The following is an 18,472-nucleotide window of genomic DNA, read 5'->3' as shown; positions in this document are numbered from 1 at the left end:
ATATATATATATATATATATATATATATCATTCATTATTTTTTATCGTAAACGCAATGTTGCAGTGTAATTTATCTATATAACTTGTAAGTGAACCAAATAAATCCACGATAACCAACAAAATTCGAGAAGTGCAAAAAAAGTACTCCACATAATGTCAAAAATATAACAAAAAATAAATCAAAAGTCCTAATCATCCTGTCAAATTTATGATAAGTGCAAAAAAGTCGTAAAAGAGAAGAAAAGAAATAATTCGATAGCTTGTAAAGTTATATTGTCGACACTATTTGATGAAAGGAAAGGCACAATATTCTTTAATTTTTCCTTCAACTCATATTTAGGCTCTTCAATTTTGAACATATATATATATATATATATATATTATCCTGAAATAGTACACACAAAACATCATACAGAACACATATGTCCATTGTACATATATAAAATTAAAAAAATATAAATATCAATTAAAGTCAAATTAAACGGCATTTTTATATATCATGCCAAATTTTTTTTTTTTTTTTGGCTATTTAATGCACGTGCTTGTCTAGAGTTTAACTTTATATGGCCGACAGTAAGAAAAAAATGGTGGCTAAAAAAAAGATATTTTATCTTGAAAATAAAATATAATAATAATTTAATAGTATAAAAATATTTAATGTATACTTTTAAGTTCAATTTTGATATTTTATTATATGATAAATTGATAATCATAATTTGTTCTTCATATAATAAAGAATTTGTGACTTTGATTTTTTAAAAATATCTAAATTATATCATACTAACACTTTAAACATGTAAAAATATTTAAAATCTAAAAAATAAGAAAGTACAATCAATTTTATTTTTTAAATTTAATTACACGAAAAGAGATATTTAATCAAAATAAAATAGTCAAAGTTCCAATGTTTAAACAATTAGTGCAAAAAATGGACCACCTCATATAATGTTTAAACAATTAGTGCGAATCCAAAATAGTTGGGCTCAAAAAAATAAATCTTTCTCGCATCCAATCATTAATTTCCTATATATATAAATTTAGCTCAAAATGTCATAATTAATATTGAGTGTTATAATTCGCAATAAATTAGCAAAATGTAAGAGAATTAAGTATATTTATAGCTGAATATCAAAAGCTTATCTATAAATATTTTTTCGACGATCAAAATATTTTTATATTTTTGGTTGATATTAATAATTAAAAGTCTATATAAGCACGTGCATAAAAAAGAGAAAAAAAGCAAAAATATGAGTGATATACCTATTGATTGGTTATGTGTCCATGGACGATTTCAATCAAACAAATAATTGGTCAAAAATTGTAGAATAAATTAGAGAATTAAATTTTATCTTTTGTCGAATCCATCCACGAAAGAATATTGAATTCTTGAATGTCCTTATGTGAAATTCCAAATTTGGATTTGAATTTTGCAAGCAAGGAAGACTTGTTTCGTTTGACTACTATAAAATAAAAGGTTGTTTATATGGCGAGAAAACTAGTAGTAGAGAATTGCAAGTGTGGATTATGGAATAAGATGGCTGGAAACGGTTATTGAACATTTGCAACTTGCCTACTACTTGCTATTTGTTTGTTCTACAAACGGAGCTCTTTCTCATGACCCATCGCATCATCATTCCACTTAGGCGCCATGTGGCATAAGATTGTCCATGTGGAAGGCTTACATTACAAGAAGAATAGTCCTTAGTAAAATATTCTAGAGAAATATGGAGATTTCCTATGGAAGGTTATAGAATTATATGGAATGTCCTTAGAATGTTTTAGAGTTGTAGAAAATTCTAGGAGAGACTAACTTGTAACTAAGTAGGGACTTGTGTAATAACTTTTATTTACACTTTAGCCTCTAGGATTGTAGTATAAATAGAAGGACTCTCATTTGTATACCATTCAACCAAGTGTAAATCATTCCTGCAAGCAATACAAAGTCTTCTTTAAAAACTCTCTTTGTCTTTCTCCCGTCTCTTAGTGGTAAATTGTCACAGAGCATTAGTAGAAGTCTAAGTAAAATGGTGCATTATGGATTGAGTTACCATGTATTATCCTAAACGACAACAATTTGTTACAGTATTGGTGCAGTTCTCCTTCTAGGGATTATGGATTGGGTTACCATGTATTATCCTAAACGACAATCATTTGTTACAGTATTGCAAGAGTGTTTTTCCTTAGATTCAATATGTTTGGATATATCGTATATTTTTAAACCTACTCTAAGAGGAAGCAACCAATCATCCCGAACACAATATGAACACGTCGCGTGATTACCTTATTTTTTTTCTTCTCATTTTGTATTCAACACTCAATGAATAGATAAGCTTTTCCCTCTACCTTTCTCCATTTAAATGCCGAGTTTTGATTTGTACCATAATTCAAACTCATAACCTATGCCTAACCCACCCACACTTGTTACACTCTTATTTATGTTCATCTTGCTTGTTATAAATGCACATTGTCTACCATAATGACGGTAATGTAGTTTATGCGGTTGACAAAATAATGTAAAATTAGATCAGAGTAATGAATTATTACAAAAGGAAGGTATAACTTTTTTTTTCTTTTCTGGCACACATTTTTGTTTCTTTCTTTCCGATTATGTTAACATTTAATAATTTCCTAATTAATTAAAATTAATAATTTTATAAATTAATTCAAATCTATTAAGATCTGTAATTAAAGTTTATTAGTAATAATTATAAAATAGTAAATTTAATGGTTGTATTATTAATTCTTAATTAAATATGTGGTGTTAGACCGTGAACAATGGTACATGGGATGTTATATAATGCATATGATTAGTTGATTACCTAGGGTATGCTCGGATAAATATATAACTTATCAATTATAGGTTAAAAGTCATAAGGGTTTTAAATTTTTTAGAGTAAATCTTAAGCGAAAAATAAGAAAGTTAAAGGCAAATTAATGAGGAAAAGGTAAAAATTAGTTATTACTGGGAGAAAAAGAGCAAGAAAGGGAGGCCAATATAGAAAAATTAACAAAGACACTTATTAATTTTCTTTGTAGAGAACATAAAGTGAAACAAATGAGGAAAATTCAAAAACATTAGGCAAAACATAGTACTTGGCCGGCGAGATATGTCACATTATCTCCCCATAGACCTGAATTATATAATATATAAATATCTTCAGAGAAATTCATTTACGCTTCAAAGCAACAAACAATATGCTTGGTTTCTCATAATTAACTTGCATCAATTCTGAAATCTCTTCACTCTTAAAAATTGCTCTTTCACAAGCTTCTTCTGCTATTTTACTTCCAAAATGATTGATTATGACTCCTTCTAAAGAACTTCTTATACTCATCATTATAGTCTTTGCATCAGCCTCATCCACAAGCTTTGATTTGATATTTATCAACTCCATTCTCTCAATGCTAAAAAGTCCATTTTTCTCCACTACTTTAGTCATGTCTTGAGGAGAGGGAAAATATAATGGCAAATTGAATGAGTCAACTAGAGATTCATCTAATTTTCCCTATGACAAAAAGAAAGAAACATCAACTACTAATTTATTATCAGTGTATTTCAATTTATGTGAACATATTTTCTTTTTAATTTGTTGAAAAAGTGCTTAGCATATTTAATATCATAAGTTCCAACTTAAGTGCTTGTTATAATCTTATAGGCTATAGCCACACAAATATTTTGTCATAATATAAGTTTTAAAAGTCTTTACTGTTTAAACTTTGAAAACTTTATGCCTAGTCAAAAAAGTTCAAATAAATTGAAATGGGTAAAAGTATATGACATACTAAAATACACTTGGAACTTGTTCAAAACAAGCCAAAAGCCAAAACATCGTCATATAAAATATAATAGAGATTACCTCATTCACCATATCCATAAGACTAGAACCAAAAAATCCCAGAAAATGTCCGTAGCCTGAAAATGCTGTAACAAGCACCATCATTCCTCCGGGAACAATCTCCTCAGCTCTTGCATTAAAGAACATTTCCATGTCCTTTTCAAATTGAGCAACATAAGCATTCACTATTTCAACATTTGATGCACCAACATAGTGAATCAGTCCCTTATTCCATGCTGGGGATTTCTCATCTAGCAATTCTTTTGGAATCTTAGATAACCAATGTATAGCACAAGAAGAATGTAGAAAATGTATTGATCGCGATGGAAATAACCTATCATAAAAAGATCCTGGAACTCCAGATGCATAGTAGGATCGGTCAACGGGTAATGATTGAAAGAGGGTATTGAAATCATTGGTGACTTGATCATTGAAGAATATTTGGAATTCAAGAATACTCTTGGTGGAATCTATGACTTGGTCTTGGTATAAGTACTTGTCCTTTAGAGCTTCTACAATATGTTGCATTGAACTAAAAGTGTTTGGTCCAACAGAACATCCCAAATCTGTAATATGTATTGTGTTTGAAGAAGATAATATGGTCTTGATGTCAAGCTTTCTAATAATTGCATCTCTCACTATCTCCTTTACACCATCTATTATTTCTTTCTGTGTGCAATTATAACAATAAAGTCACGTTGATAGAAAAGTTCAGTTACTTTAGTATGATGACAAAAATATTTATTGATGTTTGTGCAACAACGGATAAAGTTACTTATGTTACTATTATAGTGGGTAAAATACAATCAATTTAGCTAGCGTTTGGCCATAGATTTCCAAATATTCTTGGCAAATATTATTTGGGTGAAAATTTGGGTGAAATTTCACCATGTGTTTGGCCATAGTATTTGGAAAACATATTTCATTTTTTTACAAAAATATGATTTATACCCATAAGTTTTAAAAACTATCAAATATAACCATAAGTTTGTATTACAAGTCACTTGGATCTTCGTTGCAACAAATAACAAGTAGTGTCCATGACACTGGAGCAATGTGGTAGTTTGGAGTGAGTGCAACAAGCATCATTCCATACATCGTGAAGTAGACAAAGCACATGACTTTGTTTTCCTGAGCCGATTGTTCATCATTTTCATCAATAACCATATCATCACTACTTTTGTGTTCACGTAAAAAAATTATGTAATACAACGCAAACAACTACTATAGAGAGTGTTTTTGTAAAAGATAAATGTTTGGTGTAAAATTTGAATTTTTAAAAGATCCACAATAATGAGATTTGGCCCAAATACTAGAAAAAACTAGTATTTGGGAATTTAGGATAATTGCCAAAAAATTTTGCCAAATAATGGCAAATTGTATGGACAAACACTATTTGCCAAATTTCCCCCCAAATATTACTTGGGAAATCTATGGCCAAACGGGTCCTTAGTGTGATATATAGTCGTGTTTTACTGTTACAGCGGATAAGTCGGTAACTATACAAATATAATTGGTGTACGGCATGTTTGTATAGCATGTCAAAAGTTTTAGCTAATAGCATAGACAACTTTATTTCTTAACTAAGTCCAAGCAAACATCACGTTCTATCATGACTCCAACTGAGGCCACCCTAGTCCACTCGTGGGCCTCACTATAGGCAAGATGTTGCTGTTACCCAACAATCCTCCTCCCAACACCTGCCTCATGCATCTTTTTACCCGTGGAAATGGAATCATGATCTTGGTTGATACCACTTGTAAGAACCTAGCGCTTACCATCATGACAAAAAATATAGCTAATATTAAGGCATAACTTTATTTCTTAATTAAGTCCATCAATTAAGCTCCAATTTTCGATCATAATTCCAACCTGGGCAACCCAACCCCCTCGTGGTCCTCGCCACAAGGGGAAAATTGACATTATCCAACATTATGCTTGATGAATTCTTGATTGAGTTTTACATTTACACTCGCAATAATTTTTGTACAAGAAAATATGCTTGATATAAGTTGGATTAAAAACAAAAATTAGATAATTTGTTATAATATGTTAAACTAAAATATATGAGATCAATACCTGCAAATGGGAGTTTTTGGAGTAGCTATAAAGACCATCACCAGCATTCATGGGGAAAGATGCTGTCATTTTGGCTTAATGTGTTTTCTAATTCACTCATAATGTGATCTTATATATGTGGATTTTGCACTGTTTAACTCCATGTCACATGAATATATATTATTTCAATCTTATATTTTTTAGCATAAAGTTTTTACAAATCAAGATATGTTTAATTAGTAGTAATTGACAAAATAGGTAGTATTAGGTACTATTTAATACATAACAGGTAGTATTAGGTACTATTAAATACATCATTCTTAATATAATTAAGTGGTTAATATCACTTATATTTTTATTCATCACATAATAATTTATTTATTGTATAATAATCTTATCTTATAATTTATATGAATAACTAGTAAATGAACCAAACGAATCTATTGTGGACCAACAAAATCCTAGCAACCTATTTATGGAAATACTCCACAGTTCACATAATGTTAATAAAATAACTAAAGATAAACTTTAACATGAGTTGTGGTGTGTAGTGGTAAGATTGTTTTATTCTTAATCAAAATTATAAAGTTTCGGCTTTGATTATGGAAAATTTTTATTGGAAGTGTCACCCCTAAATAGACCCTGTAATGCACAATTTAAATTTAATCAGAACTTTAAGGAAAGGCATAATATATAAACATATTTTTTAATTTACCCTCAATTGTTATTTAGGTTCTTCAATTTAGAATCTGTTTAAATAAACACTTACATTTGTATAAAATTAAATTAATAAATATATATACCCTACTTGAAATAACACACATGGTGACACAGAACGTCATATAAAACACAAATATCTACTTATATATACATAAAATTAAAAAATATAAATATTCATTAAGGTCAAATTAAACGGTACATTTATATATCATGTCAAAAAGAAATTTGGCTATTTGATGCACGTGCCTATATAGAGTTTAACTTTATATGGCCGCCAGTGAGAAAACTTTGGTGGCTAAAAAAAATATTCATAAAAAAGAGATTTTTATCTTGAAAATAAATTATACTGAATAATTCAATAGTATGAAAAAAAATTTAATATCAATTTTATTTGGTATGATTTGGTACTCATAAAGTTCGATTTTGTTATTTTACAGTATGATAAATTGAGAATTATAATTTGTTCGTCATATAATAAAGAATTTGTGACTTTAATTTTTAAGAATTTCTAAATTATATCATACTAACACCTTAACCATATAAAAATATTTAAAACTAAAGAAACTAAGAAAGTACAAACAATTTTCTTTGTTACTTAATTACACAAAAAAGGATACTCTAATCAAAATAAGATAGTTAAATTTCCAATGTTTAAACCATTATTAAAAAAAATGGACCATCTCCGATTATTTATTGGATTCTTGACAAAAGTAGATTATGTATACAAATACATTCAGATCTAGCTCTCACTAACATAATAACAATCACCTTTATAATAACATTTCACTTTAAAAGTTAAGCTTTATTCGAAATTAATATTCTATATTATGTTTTACTTCTTTGTAACATTCTTTTTACCTACAACAACAATATCTAATCCGCCCATTTTTTTGCCATTTTATATCCATACATATTAGCCAAATACATATGCAGATCCTTAAACTTGCTCCTAAATTTTATTTTTGCACTCCAACTCAATGTTGTTCCATTTTAACCCGTCAACTTCAATTTTCATGTTTCATTTAGACACTTCTAAGTGATGTGGCAGAATGTGTGCATCACACTTTCTCTAAGGGAGTGAAAGCCAAAAACAATTTTTTTTTTTTTAAAAAAAATTAACCCTTCAACTCTATTTTTATGTACAATTTAAACAAAAAATACTAATTTTATGATTTTTTTTTAATTTATGTTCTTCATTACAATTAAGCATGATCGTCTCGACCATAAGGCCACTAAAGCAATCACTTGGGACCCTAAATATTTTAGGTCCCCAATTATTTACTGAAGATATATATATTATTACTCTTATATTTACCTTTTTTATTTCCCTTTCTATTTTTTCTCTCATTATTGAATATTCTAAAATCTTTAAAACTGTAAAACCTCGTTATGAATTTTAGCTTTAGGTTCCAAATTTATTGAGACGATCCTACAATTAAATATATTTATAGCCTAACATCAAACACTTATCTATAAATATCTTGTCGACGATCAAATCTTTTATGTTGTTGGTTGATAGTTATAGAATTTAAAGTCTATAAGTAAAAATAAAAAAAACTATGTTGATTGATTATATGTCCAAGGATGATTTCAATGAAACGATAATTAGAATTTGTGTGGACAAAATTTGTAGAATAGATTAGTGGAGATATTAGATATTGTCATAAACTGTAACATGATTTCGACTTTATGGTTATCTTTAGATATTTTTTTTAGCTATCATGAGCACATTTGAAACAAACTGATGAATTTGGCATCGTTTGGCTCATATATTAGTTATACATATAAATTATGATGCAAGATTGTTTATATCTACATTAATTTATTCTAGAATCTCATTCTTAATATAATTAAGTGGTTAATATCATTTATATTATTATTCGTCAGAAAATAATTTATTTATCGTATAATAATCTTATCTTATAATTTATATGAATAACTAGTAAATGAACCAAACGAACCAACAAAATCCTAGCAACCTATTTATGGAAATACTCCACAGTTCACATAATGTCATTAAAATAACTAAAGATAAACTTTAACATGAGTTGTAGTGTGTAGTGGTAAGATTGTTTATTCTTAATCAAAATTATAAAGTTTCGGCTTTGGTTATGGAAAATTTTTATTAGAAGTGTCACCCCTAAATAAACCCTATAATGCACAATTTAAATTTAATCAAAACTCTAACATAAACTTCATACTCAAACGAGAAAATAAAAAAAAAAGAAAACTAAAGATAAACCAAAAGTCTTAGTCATCATGTCAGATTTAGGATAGGTACCAAACAAGTTGTAAGAGACAAGAAAACAAATAATTCATGAATAGCCATTTAAAGTTATTGTCCACACAATTTCATAAAAAGGAAAGATATAATATATAAACATAGTATATATTTTAATTTGACATTATATATTTGGCAAGAAGACAAACAACAAATATAACATAAAATACAAAGATTTAACGTGGTTTGATCAATCGATCTATATCCACAAAATGAGATGAACAATTCACTATATAATTATGAGAGTACAAAAAATATAGATAGAAATTTGAATTTGTGTGGACAAAATTTGTAGAATAGATTATTGGAGATATTGTTTTCCTTTTTATATTACAACTAGATAATGTTGCCCGTGCTATGCACGGGCCCAATAATAAAAATGGTATATTTTGGGGCTAATAACCGAGTTTTTAAAGCGATTGTTTGCGTGGATAAAGGAATAAGTTTTTTTATCTCAAACCTATACTTTCTTTGACGCTATTTAAGGCATAATAAGACTACCCACATACAACATTTTTGAAATATTTTATGTTGTCAATTATCATGATTTATAGTATTTTTACGATAAATTCACTTCAAGAATCAGTGGAATTTTTTGTATTTTTTTTCAAAACATATTTATGTTGTTAATTATCATGATTTATAGTATTTTTACGTAATTTTTAAATATAAAAAAAAATAAGACAAATAAATTAAAATGGACCCAATATATGTTATTTTTGTTGTCTCAATTTATGTGACACAAATGAAATATGGAGAGTCATCCAAATTTTCATATTTTTAAATGTTTGAAGTTATTAATTATTGTGATTTATAATATTTTTATGTAACTTTGAAATAATGTACATTACTGGTCACTTTGTACTAATTTATGTGATATAGATAAAATTACAAAATTAATCCTTTTAAAATGTCTTTCAGATATTTTAAGTTGTTAATTATTATTATTTATAATACTTTTTTGGTAACATTAAAATGATATGTGTTATTTTTTCTGTCCCAATATATGTGAGCCTGATAGAATTCTGAGAGTCAACCTATGTTATTATATAGCTTTTAAATATTTTAAATTGGTAATTATTGTAATTTTTAATGCTTTTTAAGTCATTTGTAAATGATATATGCTGCTTCCTTGATTGGGACTTTTCCATTTGTGAGATATATATATATATATATATCGTGCTATGCACGGGCCCAATAATATAAATAGTATGTTTTGGGGCTAATAACCGAGTTTTTGAAGCGATTGTTTGTGTGGATAAAGGAATAAGTTTTTTTTATCACAAACCTGTACTTTCTTTGACGCTATTTAAGGCATAATAAGACTACCCACATACAACATTTTTGAAATATTTTATGTTGTCAATTACCATGATTTATAGTATTTTTACGATAGATTCACTTCAAGAATCAGTGGAATTTTTTGTATTTTTTTCAAAACATATTTTATGTTGTTAATTATTATGATTTATAGTATTTTTACGCAATTTTTAAATATAAAAAAGACAAAACAAAATAAGACAAATAAATTAAAATGGACCCAATATATGTTACTTTTGTTGTCTCAATTTATGTGACATAAATGAAATTTGGAGAGTCATCCAAATTTTCATTTTTTTAAAAAAATGTTTGAAGTTATTAATTATTGTGATCTATAATATTTTTATGTAACTTTGAAATAATGTACATTACTAGTCACTTTGTCCTAATTTATGTGATATGGATAAAATTAAAAAATTAACCCTTTTAAAATGTCTTTCAGAGTCATTTGTAAATGATATATGTTGCTTCCTTGATTGGGACTTTTCCATTTGTGAGATATATATATATATATATATATATATATATATATATATATATATTATTTTAAAAGGGAGTTTATGCCCAATTTCTACTATATAATAAATATAATATATAATATTCAAGAAAGTCCAATCTTGAATATTATATATTATACTTGGGTATAAACTTTCTTTTAAAAGTCCCACAAGTATAATATATAATATTCAAGATTGGGAAAAGTCCCAATCTTAAATATAATATAGTAGAATTGGATCTAAACTCCCTTTTATAATATAGTAGAATAGAAATAGAAATAGAATAGAAAATACAAAACCTATTTGCACTTGTCATAAAACTGTAACATGACTTGGACTTTCTTTAGATAATTATTTAGCTATCATGAATATATTTGAAACAAACTGATGAATCGGATATGGCTTCATTTGGTTTATACGATATATATGAATAATATTAATCAATAGATTATTACTGCGATGAATAATAATGCATGGATTATTAGACAATGAACTAATATTGGGCACATATGGGATGTTATGTAATGCATAGAGTTTGATTGGACGAATTTATAACTTATGATTTATAAATTAAAAGTGTCATCAGTTAAAATTTCTTAGGTAAAAGGTATTTTTATCTTCAAAGTTGATTATGATTTTATATTGAAAGTATTTTTCCTTATGAATTGAAAAAAATTGAGGGTCACTATATCATGCTAAAGATGGTTTCACTATCTATTTTTTCCTCTTAATTTCTTCCCTTCTAGGTTTCTATTTTTGCTCCTAATTTCTTCCCTTACTTCTAGGCTTCTATTTTCCCCCTCTAATTCTAGGCTTTCTATTTTCTTTCCCTAATTCTAGGCGTCTAATTTCCCTCTTTAATAGTTTTCAAAATAATATGCGCAACTACACGTTTTAGAATTAGCAAATTAATGCTATTTATTTTAGTTATAAAATATGAAAAAATTGTTGAGTATATATTTTTAAATATTTTTTAAACAACATGCTCCACCCTTTCTCCATGGAATCACAATTTTTCTCATCCAAACCTACGTAACAAATACGTTTTGTATATTTATATAGTTGAAGTCATTGGTGACATGATCATTGAAGAATATTTGGAATTCAGGAATATTATTTGTGAAATTTATGACTTGGTACAAGTACTTGTTCTTTAGAGCTTCTACTATTATTTAAAAAAATGTAAAAGTATTATAAATCACAATAATTATCAAGTAAAAACAATATTTTTTTTCATGAGTAAACTTGTTAAAAATAATATAAATATTAAACTATCAAAATAAGCATGAACACTATGATATTCTATCGGTACATGTTATATACCATGTGCGTCTCATATTATACCGCAATAATATATTTTAATTGTTATTGTTTTGGTATCTAAGAACTAGAATACGTTTTTTTTTTTTGGTTATCCATTCAATGCACGGAACCCCACATTGAAATCCTGACTAAATTTTAGTATCACACATTGCAGGGCTCATTTGAGGGTGGTGCTCCCAACATGATTTTTATTGATAATCTAAATCTCTCAAATTTACGTTTATGTTAAATCGATTAACCAAATTTACAAAAGTTTAGTACGTGAGTTCACTTCGTGAGTTGAATTCTTGTTTACCGTTCCTTATGGGATTAGACCTCAACCTCTCATTGGGTTTATATTGCTAACGGCCGCCTACACATTGAATTATAAGATAAGTAGTTGAGCGTTATCAATAATCCGCAAACAACTTCTAACACTTTTCAACTGAAGTTTTGGATCAAATGTACTCTTTTTGCTTCTTCTTCCTTAAGAACACATGAACAACATCAAGAACTCTCAAATTTCCAACTTTTTCAATTCTTCACGAAATCACCTCAAATTTCAAGAGTAGCTTCCCTCCGAGCAAGATACCAAAACTCAATATCTTTTTAAACTTGAATTCAACTTAACTCAACAAGACCCACTTGAAATAAGTACATTTGATCCAAAACTCCAATTGAAAAGTGTTAAAAGTCGTTTGGTGACTCGTTGAGGTAAAACATGGTTTTGCAAAACGAAAATTTAAATATAATGGCATGAATGAACATTTTCTCAAACAACAATGTAATAGATAAGCCATTTTTTTAACAGATGACATAAATGAGCCTTTTCTCAAAGTTCAATGGCATATTTGAGCCTTTTCCCAACTCTAAATTAAGAATTCATCAAGTACCATGATGGGCAATGCAACATTTTGCCTATGGCAAGGTCCACGAGGGGGTGGCATGGTCTGGATTGGATGACGCATGCATGATGGACTTAGATAGGAAAAAAAATTGTGCCCTTGCTATTACTAGTTATAACTTTTGATATAATGGTAAGTGTTTGATCATAAATGCACACCATACATCAATATATTGTTTGTACAGTAACTAAATTTATCCACGGTGACAATAAAATGTAATATATAATTATATATGTCATATTAAATTTACTGTACGAACTTTACCCACTATAACAGTAAAATAAGTAAATTTTATTTGTTATTGAATACATAAAGAAGTGTTAGATAGTGCAAAGGAGATGGTGAGAGATGCAATTATTCGAAAGCTTGACATCAAAATCATGTTATCTTCTTCAAACACATTTCGTATTACAGAGTTGGGATGTTCAATAGGACCAAACACAACATGTTGTAGAAGCTTTAAAGGAAAAATACCAAAATAATATTCCTGAATTTCAAATATTCTTCAATGATCATATCACCAATGATTTCAACACCCTCTTTCGATCACTACCTATTGATCGATCCTACTATGCATTTGGAGTTCCAGGATCTTTTCATGGTAGATTATTTCCATCACGATCAATGCATTTTGCTCATTGTTCTACTTCTATACATTGGTTATCTAAGATTCCAAAAGAGTTGTTAGATAAGAAATCTCCATCATGGAACAAGGGTTTGATTCATTATATAGGTGCTTCAAATTTTGAAGTAATGAATGCTTATGTTGCTCAATTTGAAATGGACATGGAAATGTTCTTCAATGCAAGAGCTGAGGAAATTGTTCCTGGTGGAATGATGATTCTAATTTCACCACAATTAAGTGAACGTCTCTTGACATTTTTCGGTTCTAGTCTTATGGATTTGGTGAACGAGGTAGGTAGTTAAATTACTTAGTACTTCATCCATTTCAATTTGTTTGTCTGGTTAACCTTTTAATTTCAACTTTCCTTTTTGATACAGTCAGCGTATTTTTACTTTAAGACAATAAGATTCAAAAATCTTCTTTATTTTTTTAAACTTCATATCAAATAACAATCAGACAAACAAATTGAAAAAGAACTAGTTAGCTATAGCCATACATTTATAATAATTGAGGTTTCTTTCTTCTTCTTTTTCCACAGGGTAAGTTAGATGAGTCCTTAGTTAACTCATTTAATGTGCCAGTGTATTTTCCCTCAATTGAAGACATGACTAGAGTGGTGGAGAAAAATGGTTGTTTTAGCATAGAAAAAATAGAGTTAACATATCCCAAATCAAAGCTTGTGGATGAGGCAGATGCAAAGACTTTAATGATAAACCTAAGAGCTGTTTTAGAAGGACTTTTCATCAATCATTTTGGGAGTAAAATAGCAAAAGAAGCTTTTACAAGGACTATTTTTAAAAGTGATGAGATTTCAGCATGGATGAAAATAAACTACAAGAAAGCATGTCAATTATTTATCGCTTTAAAGCGTAAATGAATTTCTATAGAGAAATGTACTATATATTATATAACTCGATTCTATGGAGTGATGTGATATATCTAATGTACAAGACTCGTAATTTTTTTTATCCTTCCTACTATATTACTTTAGCATTAAATCTTATGTTTGGGATTAATCTTTATCATTTTGATTTTCACTTCATTTTTAGTAGGTTTAGTTTGAAAAAATGAAAACCATTAAAGTGTTGTATTTTTAGGATTTAAATTTTATCTTTATTTTGGTATTTTTAATGACTTTCTTTAAAAAGAGCCAATAATATTTTGCCACTTGGCGTAAAAATTACATCTTATCCATGTCTAACAAAGTTTATATAATGGTACTGTCATAAAATGTAATGCAATGCACATATAATTTGTTGATTACTTATGGAAGGCATTTGAAATAAACTGATGAATCGAATTTGATGATTAATCTGGTTCACATATTAGTTATACATATGAACTATAATACAAGAGACTTTGTTGTTTCAATTATAAGAGTCGTCATCAAATTATTAATTTTTCATATATTGCATATTTATATCATAAAATTAGGATGATTTATCTGAATAACCTTTATCCCTTTGCAAAAAACAACATAAAATTTAGTATCTTTTATTAATAATTTATAATATTGTATATAAACAATATATAAAAAATTTGGATCCTTCGATCTTTTGGGCCTAAAACAATTAGCTTTAATGGTTTCCCCTTTAAGTCGGCTCTGTAAAAGAGGATCTTATTTGGGCTCGTGCATTGAGTACTTAATGGAATACATGGTCAAATAATAACATAGATAAATAAGGATGCTAAAGAAACAAAACAATATATATAGTTATAAAATTAATTATACTAGAGTAGAAGTAACATATTTATCAGAATTCAGTATCTTCGATTAAAATTATGTAATTATCTTACAAAAATCATTTATAATGTACAAATTAATTTAAAATTCATAAATTTCAAATTCTGAATCCATCTAAGGTGAAGAAGAAGAAGAATATTAGCCAAAATGACAACATCTTTCCCCATGAATGATGGTAATAGTGCTTATAGCTACTACAATAACTCCCAACGGCAGGTATTAATTTAATTTCTTCAATTTAAATTTTAAAAAAACTTTTATTAACAAAATTTATTAATGTTATGATTATATATATGTAGAAAGAACTTATAGATGCTTCAAAGGATATGGTGAGAGATGCAATTATTGGAAAACTTGATGTTGAAGTCATGTTATCTTCTTCACACACATTTCGTATTATAGAGTTGGGATGTTCAATTGGACCAAACACTTTCCATGCAATGCAACATGTTGTAGATGTTGTAAAGGAAAAATACCAAAATATTATTCTTGAATTCCAAGTATTTTTTAGTGATCATGTCGAAAACGATTTCAACACTCTTTTTCGATCACTACCTATTGATCGATCCTACTATGCATCTGGAGTTCCAGGATCTTTTCATGGTAGATTATTTCCATCGCGATCAATACATTTTGCACATTCTTCTTGTGCCATACATTGGTTATCTAAGATTCCAAAAGAATTGTTAGATGAGAAATCTCCAACATGGAATAAGGGATTGATTCACTATGGTACATCAAATATTGATGTAGTGAATGCTTATATTGCTCAATTTGAAAAGGACATGGAAATATTCTTTAATGCAAGAGCTGAGGAGATTGTCCCTGGAGGAATGATGGTGTTTATTTCACCATTTTCAAGTTATATACGTCTCGTGGAATTTTTCGGGTCCAGTCTTATGGATTTGGTGAATGAGGTATGTAATATCTATATTTTATTTGAGTTGAGAGTTTTTTCAGTTTCAGTCTTATGAATTTGATAAATAAGGTAAGTAATATCTATATTTTACTTGAGTCGAGAGTTTTTTCGGTTCCAATCTTATGAATTTGGTAAATGAGGTAAGTAATACTGCATTTGTCCCAATTTATATGACTGACTTTCTCTTTTAGTCAGTCCTAGAAAGAATGACACATTTTTATACTAAGTAACAATTTAACTTTAAAATATTCATTTTATCCTTAATGAAATCATTTATAGTCACACAAATTTCTATCATTCATTTTAAACCACGAATTTTAAAAGTCTTCTTTCCTTTCTAAAACTTCATGCCCAGTCAAAGTACCTCACATAAAATGGGACAGAGGGAGTATCTATATTTTACTTGATTTGAGAGTTTTTTCGGTTCCAGTCTTATGAATTTGGTAAATGAGGTTAGTAATATCTATATTTTACTTGAGTCGAGAGTTTTTTCAGCTCCAGTCTTATGAATTTGATAAATAAGGTAAGTAATATCTATATTTTACTTGAGTCGAGAGTTTTTTTCAGTTCCAGTCTTATGAATTTGGTAAATGAGGTAAGTAATTAATATCTATATTTTACTTGAGTCGAAAGTTTTTTCAGTTCCAGTCTTATGAATTTGGTAAATGAGGTAAATAATATCTATATTTTACTTGAATCGAGAGTTTATTTATAAGGGTAAGGCTGTGTGCACACCACATTTGTAATTGAAGTTTCTTTCTTTTTGACATAGAGAAAGTTAGATGAATCTCTTGTAGACTCATTTAATTTGCCAATGTATTTTCCCTCTCCTCAAGACATGACTAAAGTGGTGGAGAAAAATGGATGTTTTAGCATAGAGAAAATGGAATTGGCATATCCTAAATCAAAGCTTGTTGATGAGATTGATGCAAAAACTTTTATAATAAACCTAAGAGCTGTTTTAGAAGGACTTCTCATCAATCATTTTGGGAGTAAAATAGCAGAAGAAGTTTGTGCAAGAACTCTTCTTAAAAGTGAAGAGATTTCAACATGGATGAAAGCTAATGGTGGAAAATCATGCCAATTATTTGTCGCTTTGAAGCGTAAATGAATTTCTATGGACGAATCTATCTATAGATAGATATTATAGTGACGATAATACTTTTAGTCGTTGTGATATTCGACTAAGCATATTTGATATTCAATTAAGCAATATGTGTTTGAATTCCGTTAGTCAAAGGTTCAAAAATAAATACATTGCTTAAATGAAGGTCAAATGTGCTTAATCTGACTATCACATGAGCTAAAATAGGAATAATGCAATAACACAAGAATTGAACATATTATTTTTTTATATTATATAATTCAGATGTATGGAGAAATTATATGGCACATTTTGTAGGCCAGTTTTCTGTTTCTGTCTAATGTTTTGGATTTTTTTTCCTACTTCTTTTTTAGTTGTTCACTTTATGTGCTCTACAAAGAAAATTCAATTTTTTAAAGTTGATGTTCTTAATTAACCTACATCTAATAATTATTTTTTACTCTTTTATTTTGTTATGATCCATATTTTGTAGGTTGTACCCAATAAATCATTATGTAAACCATTTATTAAATTGTGTATCTAAAATTCAGTGATATTATTGAGATGTTTAGCTTAGTAGACATTTTGGTCATAGATTCAAATAGTTTAGTTTTTATCTTATTTAGAATTTAAATTGGAGGTAATCGGGGAAGAAATTGTGTTCAGTTATACTTTTTGAAAAAGAGAAAATAGCATTTTAATTATTTGAAATTTATAAAGATGGAGAAAAGATTTGAACTGCTTTTTCAAATTTAGAATTCAATTTCGATTCAAGTTTTTCTATAACCAAACACAAATTTTGAAATAAAGTGAAAAATTATTTAACAACAACAGCAATATCATTCCAAATGCATGTAATCTGACAAATGGAGTTTGTAGAGAATTTAGAATAGTGTGTAAGTATATTTTATCCATATCCTTACCTTAAAAGTCAGAAAGTTGTTTTTGATAAATTAATCTCAACTCAAGTAAAAACATCAGAAAATCGTTCAAAAAAAAAAAAAAGTATAAAAGCCAAGATAAAATTCTAAAAGAACACACAACATAAATTACATGTTTTTTTCGATAAAGTAATGTCACGTGACACGTCTCGATCTTTTATAAATCCGTCCCTATCTCTCACACTTTTATACTGACATATACGTACATCTCGTCTTCACATGTCCAGAACATGGCCGATA

General features: G+C 28.1%; 1 protein-coding gene and 2 pseudogenes across 1 annotated transcript; 2 read left to right on the top strand and 1 right to left on the bottom strand.

The window, feature by feature from the left end:
* Nucleotides 1-2,945: 2,945 nt before the first annotated feature.
* LOC125877812 (loganic acid O-methyltransferase-like) lies at nt 2,946-6,053 on the bottom strand. Its single transcript, XM_049559080.1, has 3 exons — nt 5,916-6,053; nt 3,858-4,505; nt 2,946-3,506 (listed from the first exon to the last, which is right to left on the bottom strand). The coding sequence occupies exons 1-3, from the start codon at nt 5,982-5,984 to the stop codon at nt 3,168-3,170; spliced, it is 1,056 nt and encodes a 351-aa protein (XP_049415037.1). The 5' UTR covers nt 5,985-6,053; the 3' UTR covers nt 2,946-3,167.
* Nucleotides 6,054-13,230: 7,177 nt separating this feature from the next.
* LOC125877816 (loganic acid O-methyltransferase-like) lies at nt 13,231-13,902 on the top strand (annotated as a pseudogene).
* Nucleotides 13,903-15,447: 1,545 nt separating this feature from the next.
* On the top strand, nt 15,448-17,049 carry LOC125877815 (loganic acid O-methyltransferase-like; annotated as a pseudogene).
* Nucleotides 17,050-18,472: the final 1,423 nt, after the last annotated feature.

Source organism: Solanum stenotomum, chromosome 9, assembly GCF_019186545.1.
Source record: "Solanum stenotomum isolate F172 chromosome 9, ASM1918654v1, whole genome shotgun sequence".
Classification (NCBI taxonomy): Eukaryota; Viridiplantae; Streptophyta; class Magnoliopsida; order Solanales; family Solanaceae; genus Solanum; species Solanum stenotomum.
The sequence above is the reverse complement of the archived record's forward strand: the minus strand, read 5'-3'. Positions and strand labels throughout refer to the sequence as shown.

What these genes read in the sequence shown, in the direction of transcription:
- LOC125877812 (XM_049559080.1), bottom strand. Translation starts at nt 5,984, where the DNA reads ATGACAGCATCTTTCCCCATGAATGCTGGTGATGGTCTTTATAGCTAC. An exon ending in CCAAAAACTCCCATTTGCAG is followed by an intron (nt 4,506 to 5,915) that starts GTATTGATCTCA and finishes AATTGCACACAG; the next exon opens with AAAGAAATAATAGATGGTGT. An exon ending in TTATGGATATGGTGAATGAG is followed by an intron (nt 3,507 to 3,857) that starts GTAATCTCTATT and finishes TTTTTGTCATAG; the next exon opens with GGAAAATTAGATGAATCTCT.